Source organism: Bufo gargarizans, chromosome 4 (assembly GCF_014858855.1).
Source record: "Bufo gargarizans isolate SCDJY-AF-19 chromosome 4, ASM1485885v1, whole genome shotgun sequence".
NCBI classification, from domain to species: domain Eukaryota; kingdom Metazoa; phylum Chordata; class Amphibia; order Anura; family Bufonidae; genus Bufo; species Bufo gargarizans.
In genome coordinates this window covers 366,971,696-366,994,769 of record NC_058083.1, presented here as the reverse complement: position 1 = coordinate 366,994,769, position 23,074 = coordinate 366,971,696, and the positions used below count along the sequence as shown (strand labels likewise).

At 42.9% G+C, this 23,074-nt stretch overlaps 1 protein-coding gene across 4 annotated transcripts in view; it reads left to right on the top strand.

Moving 5' to 3' along the window:
• The window catches only part of SNX9 (sorting nexin 9), a 244,475-nt gene that overhangs the window by 67,799 nt on the left and 153,602 nt on the right, over window positions 1-23,074 (top strand). For 3 of the 4 annotated variants that reach the window (XM_044291890.1, XM_044291892.1, XM_044291889.1), the window contains exon 2: window positions 10,678-10,764. In XM_044291890.1, coding sequence (XP_044147825.1) covers window positions 10,678-10,764 — 87 coding nt within the window. Of the gene's footprint in view, window positions 1-8,986; window positions 9,094-10,677; window positions 10,765-23,074 lie in introns of those variants that run through there. The other variant, XM_044291891.1, reaches the window with a different exon arrangement.

Below are 23,074 nucleotides of genomic sequence, written 5' to 3'. Positions count from 1 at the left end.
GCTCTCTGGTCACTCCTAAAACCCGGACCCAAAATACACTTTAATGAAAACCTCCCAGCAACCTAATGTTACTGGTATACTTGCTTCCGAGAATTATATCACTGAGGCATACATTCTCAGTGAGACGTACTGACCATCCACGATTCTTCCCTCTGGGCTACTACAATACCCAGATGGCTTAGTTGTTAAGATACATCATTAATGTTTATGCTGCTGTGTCTTTAATAGATTTAACATTAATCGCATAAATGTACATGCGTTACAACATCATTGCTGATATCACCTGCCTCTGGAGAAAGCTGCAATATAGCGATCGAAAATAATATGGATTATGTACCATTTACTGCCAAGAATGCAAACCTGAAATGCTTGTTCTTGGCTGATGTAGCTGTTACTTCATCCATTGAAACTGACTTGCTGACTCAAAATTGTGATTCGATGAGTAACTGATGATCACACTGCTCTGGTGCCACGCGATATGTCGTAAAGAATCAAAAACTAAATATAGCGATAGCGAGTTAAAGTTTTTTTTTCAAGACTTATATACTGATTACCTATCCTCTGGATAGATAATCAGTATCTGATCGTTGGGGGTCTGCCACTCAAGACCCTAGCAAATCAGCTGTTTGAGAAGGCACTGGTGCTCCTGTGAGTGCTACGACCTTCTCTGTGCTCACCAAGCACTGCACCGTACATTGTATGGCCATTCACTTCAATAGGGCTGAGCTGCGCATACATCTGTGATGGCTAACCTCCGGCTGTGGTAAAACTACGACTCCCAAGATTTACGCTTGCGTGGCTGTTCTCAAAACTCCATAGAAATGAATGGAGCATGCTGGGAGTCTGTTTCACCACAGCTGGAGTGCTGAAGATTAGCCATCACTGGCCTAATTCATGTGACCAATAAATATGACCTCACATGGCCTAGGTAAAGCTGTGTGAGAAGGCCTTAGACCTCTTTCACACGAGCGTGACGGATTAGGTCCGGATACGCTCAGGATGCGTTCAGTGAAACTCGTACCATTTTGCAAGCAAGTTCAGTCAGTTTTGCCTGAGATTGCGTTCAGTTGTTCAGTTTTTTCTGTGCGGGTGCAATGCGTTTTTCACGCACGTGAAAAAAAACCTGAAGGTTTACAAACAACATCTCCTACCAACCAACAGTGAGAAAACGCATTGCATCCGCATTTGCTTGCGGATGCAATGCGTTTTTCACACAGCCCCATTCACTTCTATAGGGCCAGGGCTGCGTGAAAGACGCAGAATATAGAACATGCTGCGATTTTCACGCAACGCACAAGTGATGCGTGAAAAACAACACTCATGTACACAGACCCATTGAAATGAATGGGTCAGGATTCAGTGCGGGTGCTATGCGTTCACCTCACGCATTGCACCCTCGCGGAAAACACGCTCCTGTGAAAGGGGCCTTAGGCTGGTTTCACACGGGTGTTGCGGGAAAAGATGCGGGTGCGTTGTGGGAACATGCGCAGTTTTCCGCGCAAGTTCACAGAAGTTTGGTTTGGGTGTTGTGTAGATTGTATTATTTTCCCTTATAACATGGTTATAAGGGAAAATAGTAATACAGAATGCATAGTACAGAGCTGGAGGGGTTAAAAAAAAAAAAAAAATACATTTTTAACTCGCCTTAATCGACTTGTTCGCGCAGCCCGGCTTCTCTTGTGTCCTCTTTCTTCAGGACCTGGGTAAAGGACCTATGGTGACGTCACTGTGCTCATCACTTGATCATCACCATAGTGATGGATCACGTGATGGGTGCAGTGACTTCACCTCAGGTCCTTTTCCTCACAGATGAAGGCAGAAGAGAAGTCGGGCTGTGCGAACAAGTCGATTAACCGCCTCCGGACCGCCTAACGCAGGATCGTGGTCCGGAGGCGGCAGCTCTGCGCAGAGTGACGCATATACGTGTCATCTCGCGTGAGCTGAGATTTCCTGTGAATGCACGCACACAGGCGTGCGCGTTCACAGGATCGGAAAGTTAGCGAGTGGATCTCCAGCCTGCCAGCGGCGATCGTTCGCTGGCAGGCTGGCGATGCGATTTTTTTTTTTAACCCCTAACAGGTATATTAGACGCTGTTTTGATGACAGCGTCTAATATACCTGCTACCCGGTGGTCCCTTTTGTTTGGATCGACCACCAGAGGACACAGGTAGCTGTGTAAAGTAGCACCAAACACCACTACACTACACCCCCCCGTCACTTATTAACCCCTTATGAACCCCTGATCACCCCATATACACTCCCTGATCACCCCCCTGTCATTGATCACCCCCCTGTAAGGCTCCATTCAGACATTGTTTTGGCCCAAGTTAGCAGAAATTAGTTTTTTTTGTTTTGTTTTGTTTTTTCTTACAAAGTCTCATATTCCACTAACTTGTGTCAAAAAATAAAATCTCACATGAACTCACCATACCCCTCACGGAATCCAAATGACATTTATATTCCAGACTTCTTCTCACGCTTTAGGGCCCCTAAAATGCCAGGGCAGTATAAATACCCCACATGTGACCCCATTTCGGAAAGAAGACACCCAAAGGTATTCCGTGAGGGGCATATTGAGTCCATGAAAGATTGAAATTTTTGTCCCAAGTTAGCGGAAAGGGAGACTTTGTGAGAAAATACAAAAAAATAAAAAAATCAATTTCCACTAACGTGCCAAAAAAAAAAAAAATTCTATGAACTCGCCATGCCCCTCATTGAATACCTTGGGGTGTCTTCTTTCCAAAATGGGGTCACATGTGGGGTGTTTATACTGCCCTGGCATTTTAGGGGCCCGAAAGCGTGAGAAGAAGTCTGGGATCCAAATGTCTAAAAATGCCCTCCTAAAAGGAATTTGGGCCTCTTTGCGCATCTAGGCTGCAAAAAAGTGTCACACATGTGGTATCGCCGTACTCAGGAGAAGTTGAGGAATGTGTTTTGGGGTGTCATTTTACATATACCCATGCTGGGTGAGATAAATATCTTGGTCAAATGCCAACTTTGTATAAAAAAAATGGGAAAAGTTGTCTTTTGCCAAGATATTTCTCTCACCCAGAATGGGTATATGTAAAATGACACCCCAAAACACATTCCCCAACTTCTCCTGAGTACGGCGATACCACATGTGTGACACTTTTTTGCTGCCTAGGTGGGCAAAGGTGTTGAGTTTTGGAGTACCGCACTCCGTTTTGGTTCACTGGTGCCTGCAAGGACTTATTCAGTCGCACTCCAATAATAGAAAGATTGCAGCACACAGTTTTTCTTGTTGCTTATTAAATTTTAATTTTTTCTTTTTTCATCACATAATCAAAGTTCTATTGCAAATTTTCACATCACAGCTTAATGTATAGAAGAAAATTGACCAGACGTTTCGGCCTGTCACGGCCTTCTTCAGTGGTCTAAATCTTAGGTGCTGTGTTTCAGGGGTATAGCGCTGGATGGTAAAGGGGCACACATTCCAAAGAGCACCTTTCGGATTTCACCGGTCATTTTTTACAGATTTTGATTTCAAACTACTTTGCACGCATTTGGGCCCCTAAAATGCCAGGGCAGTATAACTACCCCACAAGTGACCCCATTTTGGAAAGAAGACACCCCAAGGTATTTCGTGATGGGCATAGTGAGTTCATGGAAGTTTTTATTTTTTGTCACAAGTTAGTGGAATATGAGACTTTGTAAGAAAAAAAGAAATCATCATTTTCCGCTAACTTGTGACAAGAAATAAAAAGTTCTATGAACTCACTATGCCCATCAGTGAATACCTTAGGGTGTCTGTCTACTTTCAGAAATGGGGCCATTTTTGGGGTGTTTGTACTGTCTGGACATTGTAGAACCTCAGGAAACATGACAGGTGCTCAGAAAGTCAGAGCTGCTTCAAAAAGCGGAAATTCACATTTTTGTACCATAGTTTGTAAACGCTATAACTTTTACCCAAACCATTTATTTATTTTTTTACCCAAACATTTTTTTTTTATCAAAGACATGTAGAACAATAAATTTAGCGAAAAATTTATATATGGATGTCGTTTTTCTTTTTTGCAAAATTTTACAACTGAAAGTGAAAAATGTCATTTTTTCTTTTTTTGCAAAAATGTCGTTAAATTTCGATTAATAACAAAAAAAGTAAAAATGTCAGCAGCAATGAAATACCACCAAATAAAAGCTCTATTAGTGAGAAGAAAAGGAGGTAAAATTAATTTGGGTGGTAAGTTGCATGACCGAGCGATAAACGGTGAAAGTAGTGTAGTGCAGAAGTGTAAAAAGTGGCCTGGTCATTAAGGGTGTTTCAGCTAGGGGGGTTGAAGTGGTTAAGGTGAGTTAAATTATTATTCTTTTTGTTTTTTAACCCATCCAGCCCTATTGTACTATGCATTCTGTATTAAGAATTCTATTATTTTCTCTTATAACCATGTTATAAGGGAAAATAATAATGATCGGGTCCCCATCCCGATTGTCTCCTAGCAACCGTGCGTAAAAACTCGCACTGCATCCGCACTTGCTTGTGGATGCTTGCGATTTTCAAGCAGCCCTATTCACTTTTATGGGGCCTGCGTTGCGTGAAAAACGCACAATATAGAACATGGTGCGATTTTCACGCAACGCACAAGTGATGCGTGAAAATCACTGCTCGTGTGCACAGCCCCATAGAAATGAATGGGTCCGGATTCAGTGCCGGTGCAATGCGTTCACCTCATGCATTGCACTCGCGCGGAAACCTCGCCCTATGTGAAAGGGGTCTTAGGGCTAGTGCCTAATCAAGCAGCTGATCGGCGGGGGTTCTTGGGGATGACTAATCCAGAGGATGGATCATTCATAAAAATAAATCTTGGAAAACCCCTGACTTGAGCAGAACATGTGCTGTGTGTATGTTTGCCCCACATCACAGCCCTGTTGCATTCTTCTCTGCAGTTTTTTGCAGCCGTAGTCCTTTGTGCCCAGTAATTGTTCCACACTCTTCCCCCCCCCCCCCCCCAGTAGTAATAATGGGCGCTGGATCCTTATTATATTATTATTATTTTTATTTTTTATTTTATTTTTCGGTGTCTGAAAAAAATAAAAATAAAGAAAAAGGATCTGGCACCATTGACTTACAATTGTTTTAGTGCCTGATCTGTCTTGTTCATGTTGGAGATAATACAACCGGATCCGTTTTGAACGGATGCAGACAGTTGTATTGACCGAATGCGTTTTTGCTGATCCCTTGATGGATCCAGCAAAACGCAAATCCGGAAGTAGCCTAATTCAGGTTTTGAGATTTGCCGGATCTCAAAACCTGAATTAAAAACACAGATATGAATGCAGCCTTACATGGGCAGACGATCAGGTCATTTATCATTAAAAAGCATTTATATGAACACTAATTTCCCAATAATGGGCCTCTATAATTGCGCCAGTGCTCAGTGGACAAACAAATGCTGTTTTGTCAGCTAATCTGTTTTTGCTATACAAAAGAAATCATTGTCGGCAGCACATAGACTCGGCAGGGATCTGCTGCTGACAATCCATGAAACTGAGTGATTAACGATCGTAGTAACGTAACATGCAGTTAAAGGGGTTTTCTGAGATCTTAATACTGATGACCTATCCTCTGAATCACCCGGGACCGCGCTAATCAGCAGTTTGAAAAGGCTCTGGCGCTCCTGTGAGCACAGCGGCATTCTCCCGGCTTTTCCGAGGCCAGTGAGCTAGTAAAGATAGCAGGAAGATCGAACATGATACAGTACAATGAGAGCAAATGTATTCAGCTCTACCTATAATGATTATCAATTGTACTTATCTAAAAGAACAGCTCATGTTATACCAGTTCTTCCAGTTGAAAAATTCTGTTCTTTCCCTTAAATTAGTGACCTGATTGACTTGAAGGGGTTCTTTGATATTTTTGAACTAATGATCTATCCTCTGGATAGGTCATCACCATCTCATCTGTGGGGCCTGACACCTGGGATCCTCGCCGATCAGCTGTTTGAGAAGGCAATAGTGCTCACAGTAGCACCATGGCCTTCTCACAGCTTTACTTAGGCCATATGATGTCACATGGCCTAGACACAGCTCAGCCCCATTGAAGTGAATACAAGCACGGACGCTATACAATGGAAGGCACTGTGGTTGGTGAGCAGAGAGCCGCTGTGCAACTTCAAGCGCTGGTGCCATCACAAACAGCTGATCGGCGGGGGTCCTGGGTGTCAGACCCCCCACTGATCAGTTCAAAAATCTCAGAAAACCCTTTTAATTTACATACTTATATTGAAAATGTAGTAACTTAATTGTCCAAACCTCTGAAGATGAAATTCCTCCATAACAAATGGCATCCCTAAATTGTCCTACTGATAAAAGAACTAGTTCTAAAGGGTTCTACAACTGTGCAATCCCATAACCCTCTCCAGAACTACAGAATACTAAACTTAAAAAAGTACATCCTTACGGCTCATTAAGACGGCCGTATAAACGAGGAATGCATCCATTCCGTAATTTTGCAGAACGGGTGTGTGGACCCATTCATTTCAATGGGGCCGGAAAAAAAATGTGGACAGCACACATATATACTGTATATAGTGGTCCCTCAAGATACAATGGCCTTAGGATACAATATTTTCAACATACAGTGGGCTTTTCTGACCCATCGTAAGTTGAAACTACTAGTAGAATCACAAGCCACCTCACAATCCAACATTAGTGTGCAAACCTGTGGATGATGAAAACGCACTATGGTGTAGCAGGTTCCAAACAACTAACGCTCCATGTGAACACATTTATACTCACAAGATCCCTTGTAAGTGAAGGCGTGTATAGATATCGATGGTATCAAGATAGAGCTCTGTGGAAAAGAGGACTATAGCGTAGTATATCACAACACTTAAAATGCCTGCAAACAGATTATACTTACAGGGCTTCACTTGTCAGGTGCGCATATACGATTTTCTGTAGGTCGCTCAGATCCTGGATTACAACCATACTCGATGTCCAAAAACTCTCAAGGGAAAAGGTCACAAGAGAAGTATGTGCGTACCAGAGGTCAGATTGAAAACAATTTAATATTGGTAAAAATTACAGCTAAGATATATTTTGTATGGCGAAGATATATAGACGACTGCCTCCTCATCTGGTTAGGTGAGAGGGAGGGTCTAGAAAGTTTTTTAGCGGACATTAATGTCAACAACTTTAATCTCAAATTCACTCATTGCATTAGCGACACCTCTGTGGATTTCCTCGATTTGGTCATTTTTTTGGAGGATGATAGACTAAAAACTAAGACTTTTTTCAAAGCAGTAGATGTGAATACATACATAGAGCTCAAGAGCTGTCATCATCCCTCTTGGCTTAAAAACATACCCAAAAGCCAATTTCAGCGCATCTCAAAAAACTGTACCAAATTAGAGGACTACAGAGAGCAGGGGCAGATGGTCAAACATAGATTTTTGGAAAAAGGCTATGAAAAAGGTTTTTTAGACCATTGCAAAGATGAAATAGAACAGAAACGTATTGAGAATAAGCCCCAGATTGATAATGTTAATAAGGCAACAACAAAGAAAGATTTTAGGTACACTTTTCTGACCCAGTATAATAGTAAAACAGGCTATATTAAGAATATGGTTCAAAAAAAACTGGCACATTCTTCAAAATGACCCTATACTTAGTAAAGATCTACCATTGAAACCTCCTGTAGTTTTCAAAAGAGCAGATAATCTCTCCAACAAATTGGTCCGTAGTGCTAATCTCGCTACTAACAAAAAATGCACTGATATTAGTAAGGGTAGGTTCACATGGTGCGGCTTTTGCTTACCTTGCAAAAACCGTATCCTGAAACAACGAGAGAGATGTGTGGATCACGTTACATCCAAAAAGACAAAAGAGACCATTTTTAAAATTAAGGGACATTTTTCTTGCAACAATGTTGGAGTCATTTATCTTTTGGAGTGCCCTTGTGGCCTCCAATATGTAGGCAGGACTACACGGAGCCTTAAGACTCGGGTGCAGGAGCACATTCGTAATATCAAAAAAGGTCTTGAGACCCATAGTGTTTCGCTGCATTTTAAGATCTACCATGACAAAAATCCGAAAGGTCTCCGTTTTACTGGATTAGAACTAGTACATACCCCCATTCGAGGGGGGGACTTTGTTGCCTTAATGAATAAAAAAAGAGGTTGAGTGGATGTTTCGTATGGGCACCATTCAACCGCAAGGTTTGAATATCGAATGTGACATTAACAATTGTCTATTTTAATATATTTGCCGTCAGCTGTCCGGTCTGGTCCCAGTCCTTTTAATGTTTTAGTTTTATTTTGTGTGTATAGTTTGTTTTAACTTGTATTATTGGAAGAGCCTATGATGTCATCCAGGGGAGGTTCCCTGTCTATTTAAAACACAGTGGTTTGCAATTACCAACTAATGCCCCAGACGAAGCATCAACGCGAAACCCGGGTCGGGCTATATTCCTGATTTTTATATGTTTTAGCTGTAATTTTTACCAATATTAAATTGTTTTCAATCTGACCTCTGGTACGCACATACTTCTCTTGTGACCTTTTCCCTTGAGAGTTTTTGGACATCGAGTATGGTTGTAATCCAGGATCTGAGCGACCTACAGAAAATCGTATATGCGCACCTGACAAGTGAAGCCCTGTAAGTATAATCTGTTTGCAGGCATTTTAAGTGTTGTGATATACTACGCTATAGTCCTCTTTTCCACAGAGCTCTATCTTGATACCATCGATATCTATACACGCCTTCACTTACAAGGGATCTTGTGAGTATAAATGTGTTCACATGGAGCGTTAGTTGTTTGGAACCTGCTACACCATAGTGCGTTTTCATCATCCACAGGTTTGCACACTAATGTTGGATTGTGAGGTGGCTTGTGATTCTACTAGTTGAAGATTTAAAAAGTGAACTTTATACACAGAGAAGATTTTCCTCTTGCAGCGCAGTCTTTTTCCGTACATTTTCGCCAAGTAATAGACTTTTCCCACATTGTCTTTAGACTTGCAGCGCTCGAGGATATTGGTGTATTTAACAGAGACTATATCTTTTTTGCTTGTAAGTTGAAACTAGACTCAACATGCAATAACTGAGACCCAACCGATCAAGACCCCTTCAATGGTAAAATAGCTGTATTATTTGCTACTTAGCAGCTAGTCCTGGCTGTTATATGTAAGGACTTGTTTTATCTGTATCAGTTGCCTGCTTTTTGTTCTTAAAGGGGTTCTGCAGTTTGTTTAAACTGATGATCTATCCTCAGCATCTGATCGGCGGGGGTCCGACACCCGGGACCCCCGCTGATTAGCTGTTTGAGAAGGCAGCGGTGCTCCAGCAAAGCTATGGCCTTCTCACTGTTTACCGCAGGCCCAGTGACGTCACGACTAGTATCAACTAGCGTGGGCGCGGCTTAACTCCATTCAAGTGAACGGAGCTTAGCCGCGCCCAGGCCAGTGATACTAGTCGCGACGTCACTGGGCCTGCGGTAGACAGTGAGAAGGCCATGGCGCCTTCTCAAACAGCTGATCCGCAGGGGTCCCGGGTGTCGGACCCCACTGATCAGATGCTGATGATCTATCCAGAGGATACATCAGTTCAAACAAACTGCATTTTCTCTGATCTTGAATAACGTTTTGGGGCTTTGGAACCGATTACTCAACTTACAATGGTTTCAACATACAATGGTTGTTCTGGAACCAATTAATATTGTAACTTGAGGGACCACTGTATATGTAAAATGTCCCAAATGTTTGTGAAAATACTGACAGAATTCATGTGCTGCCACAATAGTAAATGGGGACCATTTCTCACAGTGATGAAATAATAAGAGTTGTCTTTCTTTTATGCAGTGTGTAAGCCGGTGGGGTGGGGGGGGGGGGGGGGGGTAGAGTACTGTTACTGACAACCGCGGAGGCACAGATGGCATAAAGTTCACGTCGCTTTTATTAGGATCCAGTTTCATGAGGTTTAAATCAACACGGGCTTTCTTTAGTGGAATCCAGGATTTCCAGTATTTCAGTAACAAATCACAAATCGCAAAAACCTTCCCATCTGGGACTAACTACTAACATAAAGAGTTTGTCTCACCTAGGCTACAGCTGTTAGGCTGACGTTCCACCAGTATTATTCCACCTGTATGACCTCAAGTGGAAGTTCAGTTACATATATCTGATGTAGAACATTATGCACTATTGGCATTAATCGGTATTATGAAATATTATAATTGCTAAAATGTTTCTAAAATTCGTGGGACAATGTGAAGCTTGATGGCAGTATTCACATACAGTTGTAATAGGAAACACCATGGACACACAACTCATATTTACATCTATGTATATTTAGCTTGTATCCGTTCAGTGCTTTATAGCTAACTATTCATATTGCAAATTCAAATCTGGACTTCAGAATAAAATGCAAACCTAAAGCGCAGCTTTGTGACCTTCCCAAAACCCAGACTGTTCATCTTGTTCTCCTCAGAAGGAATTATTGAATTTCTCTAAATGCTCGTTCTGCCGTGTTTGGATCTGCGAAGTATAGATGTAGATAGGACGTTTCATGAGGTTTTCTGATTTACTGTGCAATGTGATGAAATGAAGAACCGAGAGACACAGATGAGCAGATATGAGTCAGCAGGGCTTTTAGTTGAACTGAAATTACATATAAATGCCGGCATTTAATAATATTTTTGTGTTTTCGTTACATTTTTAGGCTAAAGTTTTGTACGATTTTGTCGCTGAGCCTGGAAATAATGAGCTAACCGTGAAAGAAGGGGAAATTCTCACAATAATCAATAAGGTGGGTCATAAAAGAGAAATATTCCTTTGAAGGTTGTTGTTTCTGCTGTTATCACTGTATATTGCTGTGATCACTGTCCAGTGAGGGAGGTATCATGTGGTCACTCTGCTGCATAAACTGCATGTGATGGGGACATCCCGGAAAGCATTGCCTCACACCCACGCAATGGAAAAACTGAAATTTCCTCCTGAAAGTTTTCATTAGTGAATCTCTTGTATTTCCTGATACTTTGCATTTGCCAGAAATTCACTTTGTAAATACCTTCCATTATTTCTTGTCCTAATTGTGGGCCAAAGCTTTTATAGTATAGAGCTGCGCTTACAATTAATTGTCATTTCCGAGTTGACTCCAGGGTTATACTGTAGTCGCTTCTAGTATTTGTAAGTATTTGGCAACTTGTTTATATTTTTAATGCTGAAATGTTTTTTCACCCAAATTAAAAACTGTTTGGGGGCGAGCGCTGCATTCTCTTCACTGTTTACCTGCTCACTGTCAACATTGCAGCGGCGAGCAGTGTCATTGCAGCTCCTCCGTCCCATTCTCTTGAACCACAAATACATCTTCTATTAGGCCCCTTTCACACGGGCGAGTTTTCCGCGCGGGTGCAATGCTTGAGTTGAACGCATTGCACCCGCACTGAATCAGGACCCATTCATTTCTATGGGGCTGTTCACATGAGCGGTGATTTTCATGCATCACTTGTGCGTTGTGTGAAAATCGCAGCAAGCTCTATTTTGTGCATTTTTCACGCAATATAGGCCTCATAGAAGTCAATGAGGCTGCGTGAAAATCGCAAGCATCTGCAAGCAAGTGCGGATGCGGTGCGATTTTCACGCACGGTTGCTAGGAGACGATCGGGATGGGGGACCCGATCTTTATTATTTTCCCTTATAACATGGTTGTAAGGGAAAATAATAGCATTCTGAATACAGAATGCATAGTACAATTGCGCTGGAGGGGTTACAAAATAATTTAACTTACCTTAAGCCACTTGCTCGCGCAGCCCGGCTTCTCTTCTGTGCTGTGTACAGGAACAGGACCTGTGGTGACGTCACTCCGGTCATCACATGATCCATCACATGATCTTTTACCATGTGATGGATGATGTGATGACCGGAGTGACGTCACCACATGTCCTGTTCCTCCACACAGCTAAGATGAAGACAGAAGGAGATGCCGACTTCGCGATCAAGTGGACTAAGGTGAGTTAAATTATTATTATTTTTAACCCCTCCAGCGCTATTTTACTTTGCATTCTGTATTCAGAATGCTATTATTTTCCCTTATAACCATGTTATAAGGGAAACTAATAATGATCGGGTCTCCATCCCGATCGTCTCCTAGCAACCGTGCGTCAAAATCTCACCGCCTCCGCACTTGCTTGCTGATGCTTGCGATTTTCACGCAACCCCATTCATTTCTATGGGGCATGCGTTACGTGAAAAACACACAAAATAGAGCATGCTGCGATTTTCACGCAACGCATAAGTGATGCGTGAAAATCACCGCTCATGTGAACAGCCTCATAGAAATGAATGGGTCGGGATTCAGTGCGGGTGCAATGCGTTCAACTCGCGCATCGCCTCCGCGCGGAATACTCGCCCGTGGGGCCTAAAAGTACCTGCACATGGGTGTAGGTTAATGTGCAGAAAGTCTGTGGTTTTCTGTGCGGATTTCTGTGTGTCTTTGCACCAGAAACCGCATGTGTTACTTTCATTGAAAAGGATGAAATCCGCACCAAAAATTGCACAAACAATCCAATTTCTAAATCTGCACAGCAGATCATATATATTGTATATATTGTGACAGTGAGAGGTTTTGTCTGGGGGGAAAAAAATTTATTTTCCTCCCAGCATGGGCTTATTTACAGCCAGGTGAGGTCAAATACTGGACCGGATTTTAAGCGCCGGTCTGGGTTTTGGCAGCACCTGGCTGTCCTTAAATGGGCAGCTGGGATCAGAAGCCAGCTCTCTGTGTTGGGATCTGGGAGCCTTGTGTTTGGATGAAGGCTTGATACCTGTTTGGCGTGAAAACAGGGTGGTGCTGCTATGGTCAAGGACTCTTTGAGGCAGAATTGCTGTATGGTGTGAATTACCACCAACACCGCAAGGTGACTTTTTATTTGAATATGACTGCTTGTTTTGTCACTTGCCTAAAGTGTGAATAAACCCTGAATTGTTTGATCTAAAGAACTTGTTGTTGCCTCTATACTGCTTCCGCTAATCCTGTCTACCAGAGCGAAATCCCACAATTTTTATGTAATATCGTTCACTTTGCTGGTACTTCATTACACTTCAGTTTTTCCACATCCAAATCTGCACAGGAAAATGCGCGTAATCTGCAATGTGTGCAGGCTTCTAAGAAACCGTGTGAGTCATGTTTCCTCAAACCGCACACTATGACTTATGTCTTTTCTATACACAAAATAAAGGGTGTATTGCGCCTGCCGAATTTTCAGCAGATGATTGCTAACAAGCTTTCTAGCTGTCTAATACTGCCGCCGATTGCCCGATCAACGAGCTTGTTCATCAGGCAATCCAAATCTTTTGACCGGTTAAAGGGAACCTGTCACCGGGATTTTGTGTATAGAGCTGAGGACATGGGCTGCTAGATCGCCGCTAGCACATCCGCAATCCATCCATTCCCAATAGCTCTATGTGCTTTTATTGTGTCAAAAAAACAATTTTATATATATGTAAATGAGGCTACTAACGTTTCCGGAGCCCAGCCACGCCCACTGTGAAGGAGCCCACCACCGCCCGCATTCTCCGAATCGCCTCCTTGCTCCCCGACGTCACAAAGCTAGAGCCATAATCTCGCGATGCATGAGCTAGCGCATGCGCAGTGTCGGCATAGTGTTCCTTCCCTGTGCTGGCATCAGCCTCAGGGACCGAACTGTGCATGTGCTAGCTCCCGCATCGCGAGATTATGGCGCACTAGCTTTGTGACATCGGCGAGCAAGGAGGAGATTCGGAGGATGCGGGGCTGTGCTGGGCTCCTTCACAGTGGGCGTGGCTGGGCTCAGAGTCAGAGAACGTTGGACTCAATTCTCAAGCATGGAGGAGACTGGACTCATCTAAGGTTTTTATATATATATATATATATATTATATATAATCTATAAAATCATTTTTTTACACAATAAAAGCACAGAGAGCTATGGGGACTGGATATTGCAGATGTGCTAGCGGCGATCTAGCAGCCCATGTCCTCAGCTCTATACCCAAAATCCAGGTGAGGCTACTTTCACACTAGCGTTCGGGCGGATCCGTTCAGAACGGATCCGCCCATAATAATGCAGACGGAGGCTCCGTTCAGTACGGATCCGTCTGCATTATTTTAGCAAAAAAAAGCTAAGTGTGGAAATAGCCTGGGACGGATCCGTCCAGACTTTCAATGTAAAGTCAATGGGGGACGGATCCGCTTGAAGATTGAGCCACATTGTGGCATCTTCAAACGGATCCGTCCCCATTGACTTACATTGTAAGTCTGGACGGATCCGCACGCCTCCGCACGGCCAGGCGGACACCCGAACGCTGCAAGCAGCGTTCAGCTGTCCGCCTGTCCGTGCGGAGGCGAGCGGAGCGGAGGCTGAACGCCACCAGACTGATGCAGTCTGAGCGGATCCGCTCCATTCAGACTGCATCAGGGCTGGACGGCTGCGTTCGGGTCCGCTCGTGAGCTCCTTCAAACGGAGCTCACGAACGGAATACCGAACGCTAGTGTGAAAGCAGCCTGACAGGTTCCCTTTAAAAAAAATAAAAATCATTGTTTTAGGGGGCAGATCATGCTGGGTAATCACGATCTACTTCCGGCAAACAATGTTTCATTATGGGGAAGAGCGATGGCATAACGATCGCTCCTCCCTATACTGAGGAGGAGATCGCTGCATGTAATTGCAGTGGTCTTCTCTTCTAGCGAGCAGACAATTGCCGGGAAGGAACGCTTTCCTCCCGACAATCGCCTATTAAATCGGGCTGTCTAATACAGGGAAATCACCTGTCATTTGATGTGTATCTCTAGGATATATTATCACTTTATGTTCATGGGGGTATCTGACCTGTGGGACCTCCACTGATCCTGAGAATGAAGGGGCTGTAGTGATGATTCACCTGAATGGAGTGGGGCCCTGCTGTGCAGGGAAAGACTCTGAAACACTGTTTCAATTCAAATCAGTTGATCAAATTTTCAGGGAAGGACTGGGAACTTAAAATGGCTCTCCGATAAAATAGAAAAGTGGCCTCATGTTGTTGGTGGGTCCAAAATGACAGAAGGTAGGACAACAGAAGTAGGCAGGGTCAGCAGAACCGTGGCGCTTAAATAGAGGCCCACGCATCGAGAGCAAGGTAATGCATTTAAATTTAGGAGGGCACCTGCAGCCACTGGTCAGGTGCATAAGTGTCGGTTGCCCCTACATTCATTAATTTTGAGAGAATTAGATTTTTATTTACCTGGCTGGTGGCCATAAGAAAGGCTCAGACGGCCTGCTGGGCTTCGGCCCACTGGGAAATTTCCCTGTAGAGTCTGTGGCCAGTCCCCCCCATGCACAGCTTTCATGCGGGCATCAAAAGGCTTGTGTTTTTGGCAGACAAATGCCAACTACTTTAACTATCATTCATTCTCATACAGTATAAGTGGTGCATTTAAATGTACAAAAAAAAACGATAGTAGCCATGCTATATATTTGACTGACTTTTATTTACTTAGATAATCTGCCATGTAATAGGACGTTAGGTTTTCGGGGACCTTACTAACCCCCACTCAGCGGTGACATGGTGCAGGACTTTAACACTTTCACTACCTGAGGTTTTTTCGTTTTTGCATTTTTCTTTTTCTTCCCTATCTTCCTTGAGCCATAACTTTTTTATATTTCTGTTAACATAGCTGAATGAGAGCTTATTTTTTGCGGGACAAGTTGTACTTTTTAATGTCCCCATTAATTATGGCATAAAATGTAGTGGGAAGCAGTAAAAAGATTCCAAATGAGGTGGAATAAAAAAAAAAAAAAAAAAAAAAAAAAGCTATTTCTCCACCGTTTTACGGATTTTATTCCTACAGCGTTTTGTTTGTGGCAAAACTGACCCATGCTCTTCATTCTCTGGGTCAGTACAATTAAGACGATGCCCCATATGTATAGGTAAAAAATAATCTGCCATTTTGACCTTTTTTTTCCGTTACACCATTCACAGTATTGGATTTTTTTTTCTATATTTTAATAGTGTGGGCATTTTTGGTCACGGTGATACCCATGATTTTTATATTTATTGTTATTTAGGTGTTTATTTTTTAATTAGACGGAAAGGGGGGTGAAACTTTTTTAAATATTTTACTTTTTTTATTGCTTGTGATGATTTTGAAGCTCATATATGAGCCTATAAATATTTTTTTAATTTTTCATTTTGTGCCATCAGGGATTTTTAAAATGGGTTTTGGTTTGAAAATTGCTCATTTCTTATCCTGGCCAAAATAAGAATTGCAGCATGAACAGTATCAGGCTAGTCCGTGAGGCTCATAATGTTCAGCACAACTACCGATGCCTCCATTGGCCGCAGGGGGTGTCGGTAGGAAGCTCAAAAGCGCAAGCTTCTGGGTTTTTGCGCACTTAAATGCCGTGATCTCACTTAATCACGGCATCTAAAGCCTTTTATTTGCAGTGATCGGCATTATTGCCGGTCACGGTAATTAGGACGCAGGTCTCTGCTGTTTGAAACAGCAAAGACTTGCAGGCCATGAAGGCCCGCTACATGTGCGATTGGGCACCGTGTTCCTACATTGCTCCAGTGCCATACATGTATGGTGCTGGTAGCAAGAGGGGTTAAAAAGATGTTATCCAGCTTTTTTGTTTTATTTTTTATTTTATTTATTTTATTTTTAAAAATTTCAACTCCCTCCTGCTTCACCCGTAGCAAAAGCTACACTTGCCATTCTTGAGATAGGAGCAGGTCCCATAAATGTCTCAGATGGGACAATATCTTTTTATTTTTTTTAAAGTGATAAAAGCTGGACAACCCCTTTAGATGAAATATTATAGTTATGTTTCCTTTTTTTTTTACTGTGCTAATAATTACCCACTCCTCTAGATAGTGTTTAGGGGAACTCAGAAATTCACAGCTCATTTCCTTTTATGTTAGCTTTATGTTAAAAGGGTATTCCCATCTCGACCATTATGACATATCCACATGCAAGGATGCAAATATCCAGTAGATTCAAGTACCCCCTCTGGGACCCGCACTTAACTTGTTATGGGCCCCCAGATTGCATCCACCGTTAATGGCCTTGCATGCACAGCTCACTTCATTCACTTCTTAGGGGGTTCTGAAGATAGCCATTTAAGCATGATCATCTATTTTTGGGATCCCATAGAAATTGATTGAGAGAGCCGTGCATCCATCTCTCAATTCGGTTCGGAGATGAGATGGGGGCCCTAAGAGGTAGAGTGTGGTTCGTAGAGGTGGGACCCTTGCAAATATGAACATTTATTGTACATATGCCATAAATATCCAGATGGGGGACTATCCTTCTAAGTCATTCAGATTTTTTCTTATGAAACAGATTATAAAGTAAAGGGAACTGTTTATATGCTTTGTATTAAAGCCTTGGATAACTACAAAATTATTCTAAAATGTGGCAGCCTAACCATAAAGCATCTGGCCAGGGCAAAGTTCCCTATGTGTTGGTATGGGTGTAAAGAATTGAAACGGTGTTTGTTTATATTTGAATTCACTTCTTTCACCCTGGTTCAGCCGATGATTTGCAAAGTTGATACGATTTACTCCCTTCCCTATAATGATAATTTAAATGTTAACTCTGCTGCATTTTCTCCAGAGGCTATGCGGTTAACGGTGCAGCCTCCAGAGAAAACTGACATGAAGTGGTATGGAATTTTCATAGCCCTGCATATGCGTTCCACCAGACGAACCGTGGTAATGTCCGATTGCCATAATGCTTATAGTATTGAGTTTGTAGATGAGACAGTTACCAATAAAGGCTCCTGATGCCAAAAGATTCTGTAAGGATCAAGATTTAACAATTTTTCTATGCAACAAATTTTTACAACAAATTTTTCAAAAAGGATTGGAGAATGAATGGGAGCCACCGCTATGCAGCTAAATATGCCGGATATGTGGGTCACATGACCGGAAATAGGGGGCCACAATGGAGCGCATGGTGGAACGCATCGCGCGCCCCAATTATGTGATAGAACGCGCGATGCGGCCACCATGCTGAAGAGTGAAGGTGTAGCCATACATCACCTTGGTTTAGGGATCACAGATGGGTGAACAGCGGAAGCAAATTGACGGCAGTGGCGTACCGGAAGTGTAAATCACAGTAACCGGAAGTCCAGGACCGTGATGGAACGCATGCTGGAACGCATCCTGCGCTCCTCAAAGAATCGTGGAACGCACGGTACACTCCACATACTAGGGAAGAAGAGGGGGCATACGGACATGGAGGGGGAGATGATAGAGCATATATGAACATGGAGATGGTATTAACACAAAATCTAGTGCCATCCATCCATATTACATGTTGGGTACATACAATAACTTATATACAATGAATATAGGGCAGAGTCTTACAATATCCACATACCACAGGAAAACATGATAATAATGATAGACCCAATTAAGGGTTCCAACAGGATAATATCGTGATACAATTTTATTGTCATTATTAGTTATATATTAGTGATAACTTGAAAATGAAGATCCTGGGAATGAATCCAACCTAAACTAAAATGTGACGCAAAAAACGTAAGTGAAAGAGTAAGCCGTGTAAGAGAACACAGAAAGGGTGACAAAAAGTGAAAGGGTGCGTGCCCGTGAATGAAAAGGAAAAGAAACAAAAAGAGGAAGACCTGTACGGAACAAATAAAAGATGAGTACATAAATGAAATACTACATATATTTTAAAGGGTTTCTACCACTTCGGTGTCACATATTTAGCTGTCAGACACTAGCGATCCGCTAGTGTCTGCTCTGCCCAACCATCCTAATATAATTGCTTTTGGGGCAGCCGTTTTGCTAAAAAAAAAAAAGAACTTTTATTAATATGCTAATGAGCCTCTAGGTGCTATGGGGGCGTCATTAGCACCTAGAGGCTCCGTCTACCTTCAGAAGCTGCCGCCGCCCAGCGCGTCCTGAATGCGATCCTCCTTGTGAGCGCCTGTATTCGGCGCATGCGCAGGGAATGTCTGACAGCTTCCCTGCTCAGACATCTCCACTGCGCCTGTTCCTCGGAGCACTATGGCGTCATCGCGCAGGCGCAGTGGAGATGTCTGAGCATGGAAGCGGTCAGACATTCACTGCGCATGCGCAGAATACATACGCTCACAAGGAGGATCGCATTCAGGAGGAGATGGGCGGGCTGGAGGGACGCGCTGGGCAGCGGCAGTTTCTGAAGGTAGACGGAGCCTCTAGGTGCTAATGACGCCCCCATAGCACCTAGAGGCTCATTAGCATATTAATAAAAGTTCTTTTTTTAGCAAAACGGCTGCCCCAAAAGCAATTATATTAGGATGGTTGGGCAGAGCAGACACTAGCGGATCGCTAGTGTCTGACAGCTAAATATGTGAAACCGAAGTGGTAGAAACCCTTTAATAGATCAATTAAGGCTACTTTCACACCTGCGTTCGATCAGATCCGTTCTGAACGGATCCGCTCATATTAATGCAGATGGTGGCTCCGTTCAGAACGGATCCGTCTGCATTATTACTTAGAAAAATTTTCTAAGTCTGAAAGTAGCCTGAGCGGATCCGTTCAGACTTTACATTGAAAGTTAATGGGGGACGGATCCGCTTGAAGATTGAGCTATATGGTGTCATCTTCAAGCGGATCCGTCCCCATTGACTTACATTATAAGTCGGAACGGATCCGCTCGCCTCGCAAATGAGTGCATAGATTACGTTCCTAGTCCGACAATTGATGTAATGGCCCAAAGAAATGGCAGTTGAATACCTGCAGGTGGAAAAGGAATCAGCACAAATCATATATTGGCATGTGTTACAATTTCCGCATGGATACGTCCCCCGTAATCTAAAACCTCTCCCCAAACCCTGTACGGGTCTCTGAAAGATTACGGGGGACGTATCCATGCGGAAATTGTAACACATGCCAATATATGATTTGTGCTGATTCCTTTTCCACCTGCAGGTATTCAACTGCCATTTCTTTGGGCCATTACATCAATTGTCGGACTAGGAACTTAATCTATGCACTCATTTTCGATTGTGGAAAAATTTATTTTGGTCAGACCAGTCAGGAGATGAGGAAACGCATTCAACAGCATCTATCAAACATCGCTTTGGCCCGTCGTGATCGGACTCAAGCAAAGAAACCATTGACCTCAGTTGCTGCGCATTTCCTGGATTGCCACCAATGTAACACGTCTGGACTCAGGATTGCTGGTCTAGATATGGTTCGTACCAATGTGAGGGGGGGGGGGGGGATCGTCTACGTCCCGACTACTGCGTCTAGAATCTAAATGGATCTTCAATTTGGACACAGTGACTCCACATGGGCTTAATGAAGAACTTACCTTCACTGGCTTCTATATTTAAATCTGAGCATATACATATGTATCCTCAAATCTTTCCTCATTTGGAGTGTACATTCATATGTAGAATTTTTCCTCTTAAGCTGTATTATGCCCCCATCAGGCTCATGGCATGGTGGATAAACCCGTCTGATTGAATGGAGCATCTGGGCAGTCAATACGTGGATGGGAGACGCAATTCAAGCTAATTATTTTTATGTGTGCGTCGGTATTGAAAATGTATTATTATGGGTATATAGGGATATATAGATTTTATTGTGGATTGATATTGGGCAGGCTTAATTGATCTATTAAAATATATATAGTATTTCATTTATGTACTCATCTTTTATTTGTTCCCTACAGGTCTTCCTCTTTTTGTTTCTTTTCCTTTTCATTCTTGGGCACGCACCCTTTCACTTTTTGTCACCCTTTCTGTGTTCTCTTACACGGCTTACTCTTTCACTTATGTTTTTTGCGTCACATTTTAGTTTAGGTTGGATTAATTCCCAGGATCTTCATTTTCAAGTTATCACTAATATATAACTAATAATGACAATAAAATTGTATCACGATATTATCCTGTAGGAACCCTTAATTGGGTCTATCATTATCATGTTTTCCTGTGGTATGTGGATATTGTAAGACTCTGCCCTATATTCATTGTATATAAGTTATTGTATGTACCCAACATGTAATATGGATGGATGGCACTAGATTTTGTGTTAATACCATCTCCATGTTCATATATGCTCTATCATCTCCCCCTCCATGTCCGTATGCCCCCTCTTCTTCCCTAGTATGTGGAGTGTACCGTGCGTTCCACGATTCTTTGAGGAGCGCCGGATGCGTTCCAGCATGCGTTCCATCACGGTCCTGGACTTCCGGTTACTGTGATTTACACTTCCGGTACGCCACTGCCGTCAATTTGCTTCCGCTGTTCCACCCATCTGTGATCCCTAAACCAAGGTGATGTATGGCTACACCTTCACTCTTCAGCATGGTGGCCGCATCGCGCGTTCTATCACATAATTGGGGCGCGCGATGCGTTCCACCATGCGCTCCATTGCGGCCCCCTATTTCCGGTCATGTGACCCACATATCCGGCATATTTAGCTGCATAGCGGTGGCTCCCATTCATTCTCCAATCCTTTTTGAAAAATTTGTTGCATAGAAAAATTGTTAAATCTTGATCCTTACAGAATCTTTTGGCATCAGGAGCCTTTATTGGTAACTGTCTCATCTACAAACTCAATACTATAAGCATTATGGCAATCGGACATTACCACGGTTCGTCTGGTGGAACGCAACGCATATGCGTTCCACCAGCCGATCATGTGACCTGTACTTCCGGTTTCCGGCCACAAACCGCCTAACACACCCCTTGATTGCTGACAGTACTTTGCTGCACAGGTGAATTTTATACAAACCTTATTTGCTACTCTTTATAACATGACACCCCAACACTTGGTCCTTTACTCCTGAGGAAGCCGGAATGTTCCGGCGATACGCGTTGGGTGCGTTCTCATTCTCACAGGTCCACTATACCAGCGGTTATTTAGGTTTGACATTTTTGTATTCAGACTTTATTCTGGTTTGCTTGTATTTTTAATGGTCTCACCTTATTTCATATTTGCTCTATGCTTGATATTGTATATCTACAGGTCCTTCTAAAAAAATTAGCATATTGTGATAAAGTTCATTATTTTCTGTAATGTACTGATAAACATTGGACTTTCATATATTTTAGATTCATTACACACCAACTGAAGTAGTTCAAGCCTTTTATTGTTTTAATATTGATTATTTTGGCATACAGCTCATGAAAACCCAAATTTCCTATCTAAAAAAAATAGCATATTTAATCCGACCAATAAAAGAAAAGTGTTTTTAATACAAAAAAAGTCAACCTTCAAATAATTATGTTCAGTTCTGCACTCAATACTTGGTCGGGAATCCTTTTGCAGAAATAACTGCTTCAATGCGGCGTGGCATGGAGGCAATCAGCCTGTGGCACTGCTGAGGTGTTATGGAGGCCCAGGATGCTTCGATAGCGGCCTTAAGCTCATCCAGAGTGTTGGGTCTTGCGTCTCTCAACTTTCTCTTCCCAATATCCCACAGATTCTCTATGGGGTTCAGGTCAGGAGAGTTGGCAGGCCAATTGAGCCCAGTAATACCGTGGTCAGTAAACCATTTACCAGTGGTTTTGGCACTGTGAGCAGGTGCCAGGTCGTGCTGAAAAATGAAATCTTCATCTCCATAAAGCTTTTCAGCAGATGGAAGCATGAAGTTCTCCAAAATCTCCTGATAGCTAGCTGCATTGACCCTGCCCTTGATAAAACACAGTGGACCAACACCAGCAGCTGACATGGCACCCCAGACCATCACTGACTGTGGGTACTTGACACTGGACTTCAGGCATTTTGGCATTTCCCTCTCCCCAGTCTTCCTCCAGACTCTGGCACCTCGATTTCCGAATGACATGGAAAATTTGCTTTCATCCGAAAAAAGTACTTTGGACCACTGAGCAACAGTCCAGTGCTGCTTCTCTGTAGCCCAGGTCAGGCGCTTCTGCCGCTGTTTCTGGTTCAAAAGTGGCTTGACCTGGGGAATGCGGCACCTGTAGCCCATTTCCTGCACACGCCTGTACACGGTGGCTCTGGATGTTTCTACTCCAGACTTAGTCCACTGCTTCCGCAGGTCCCCCAAGGTCTGGAATCGGTCCTTCTCCACAATCTTCCTCAGGGTCCGGTCACCTCTTCTCGTTGTGCAGCGTT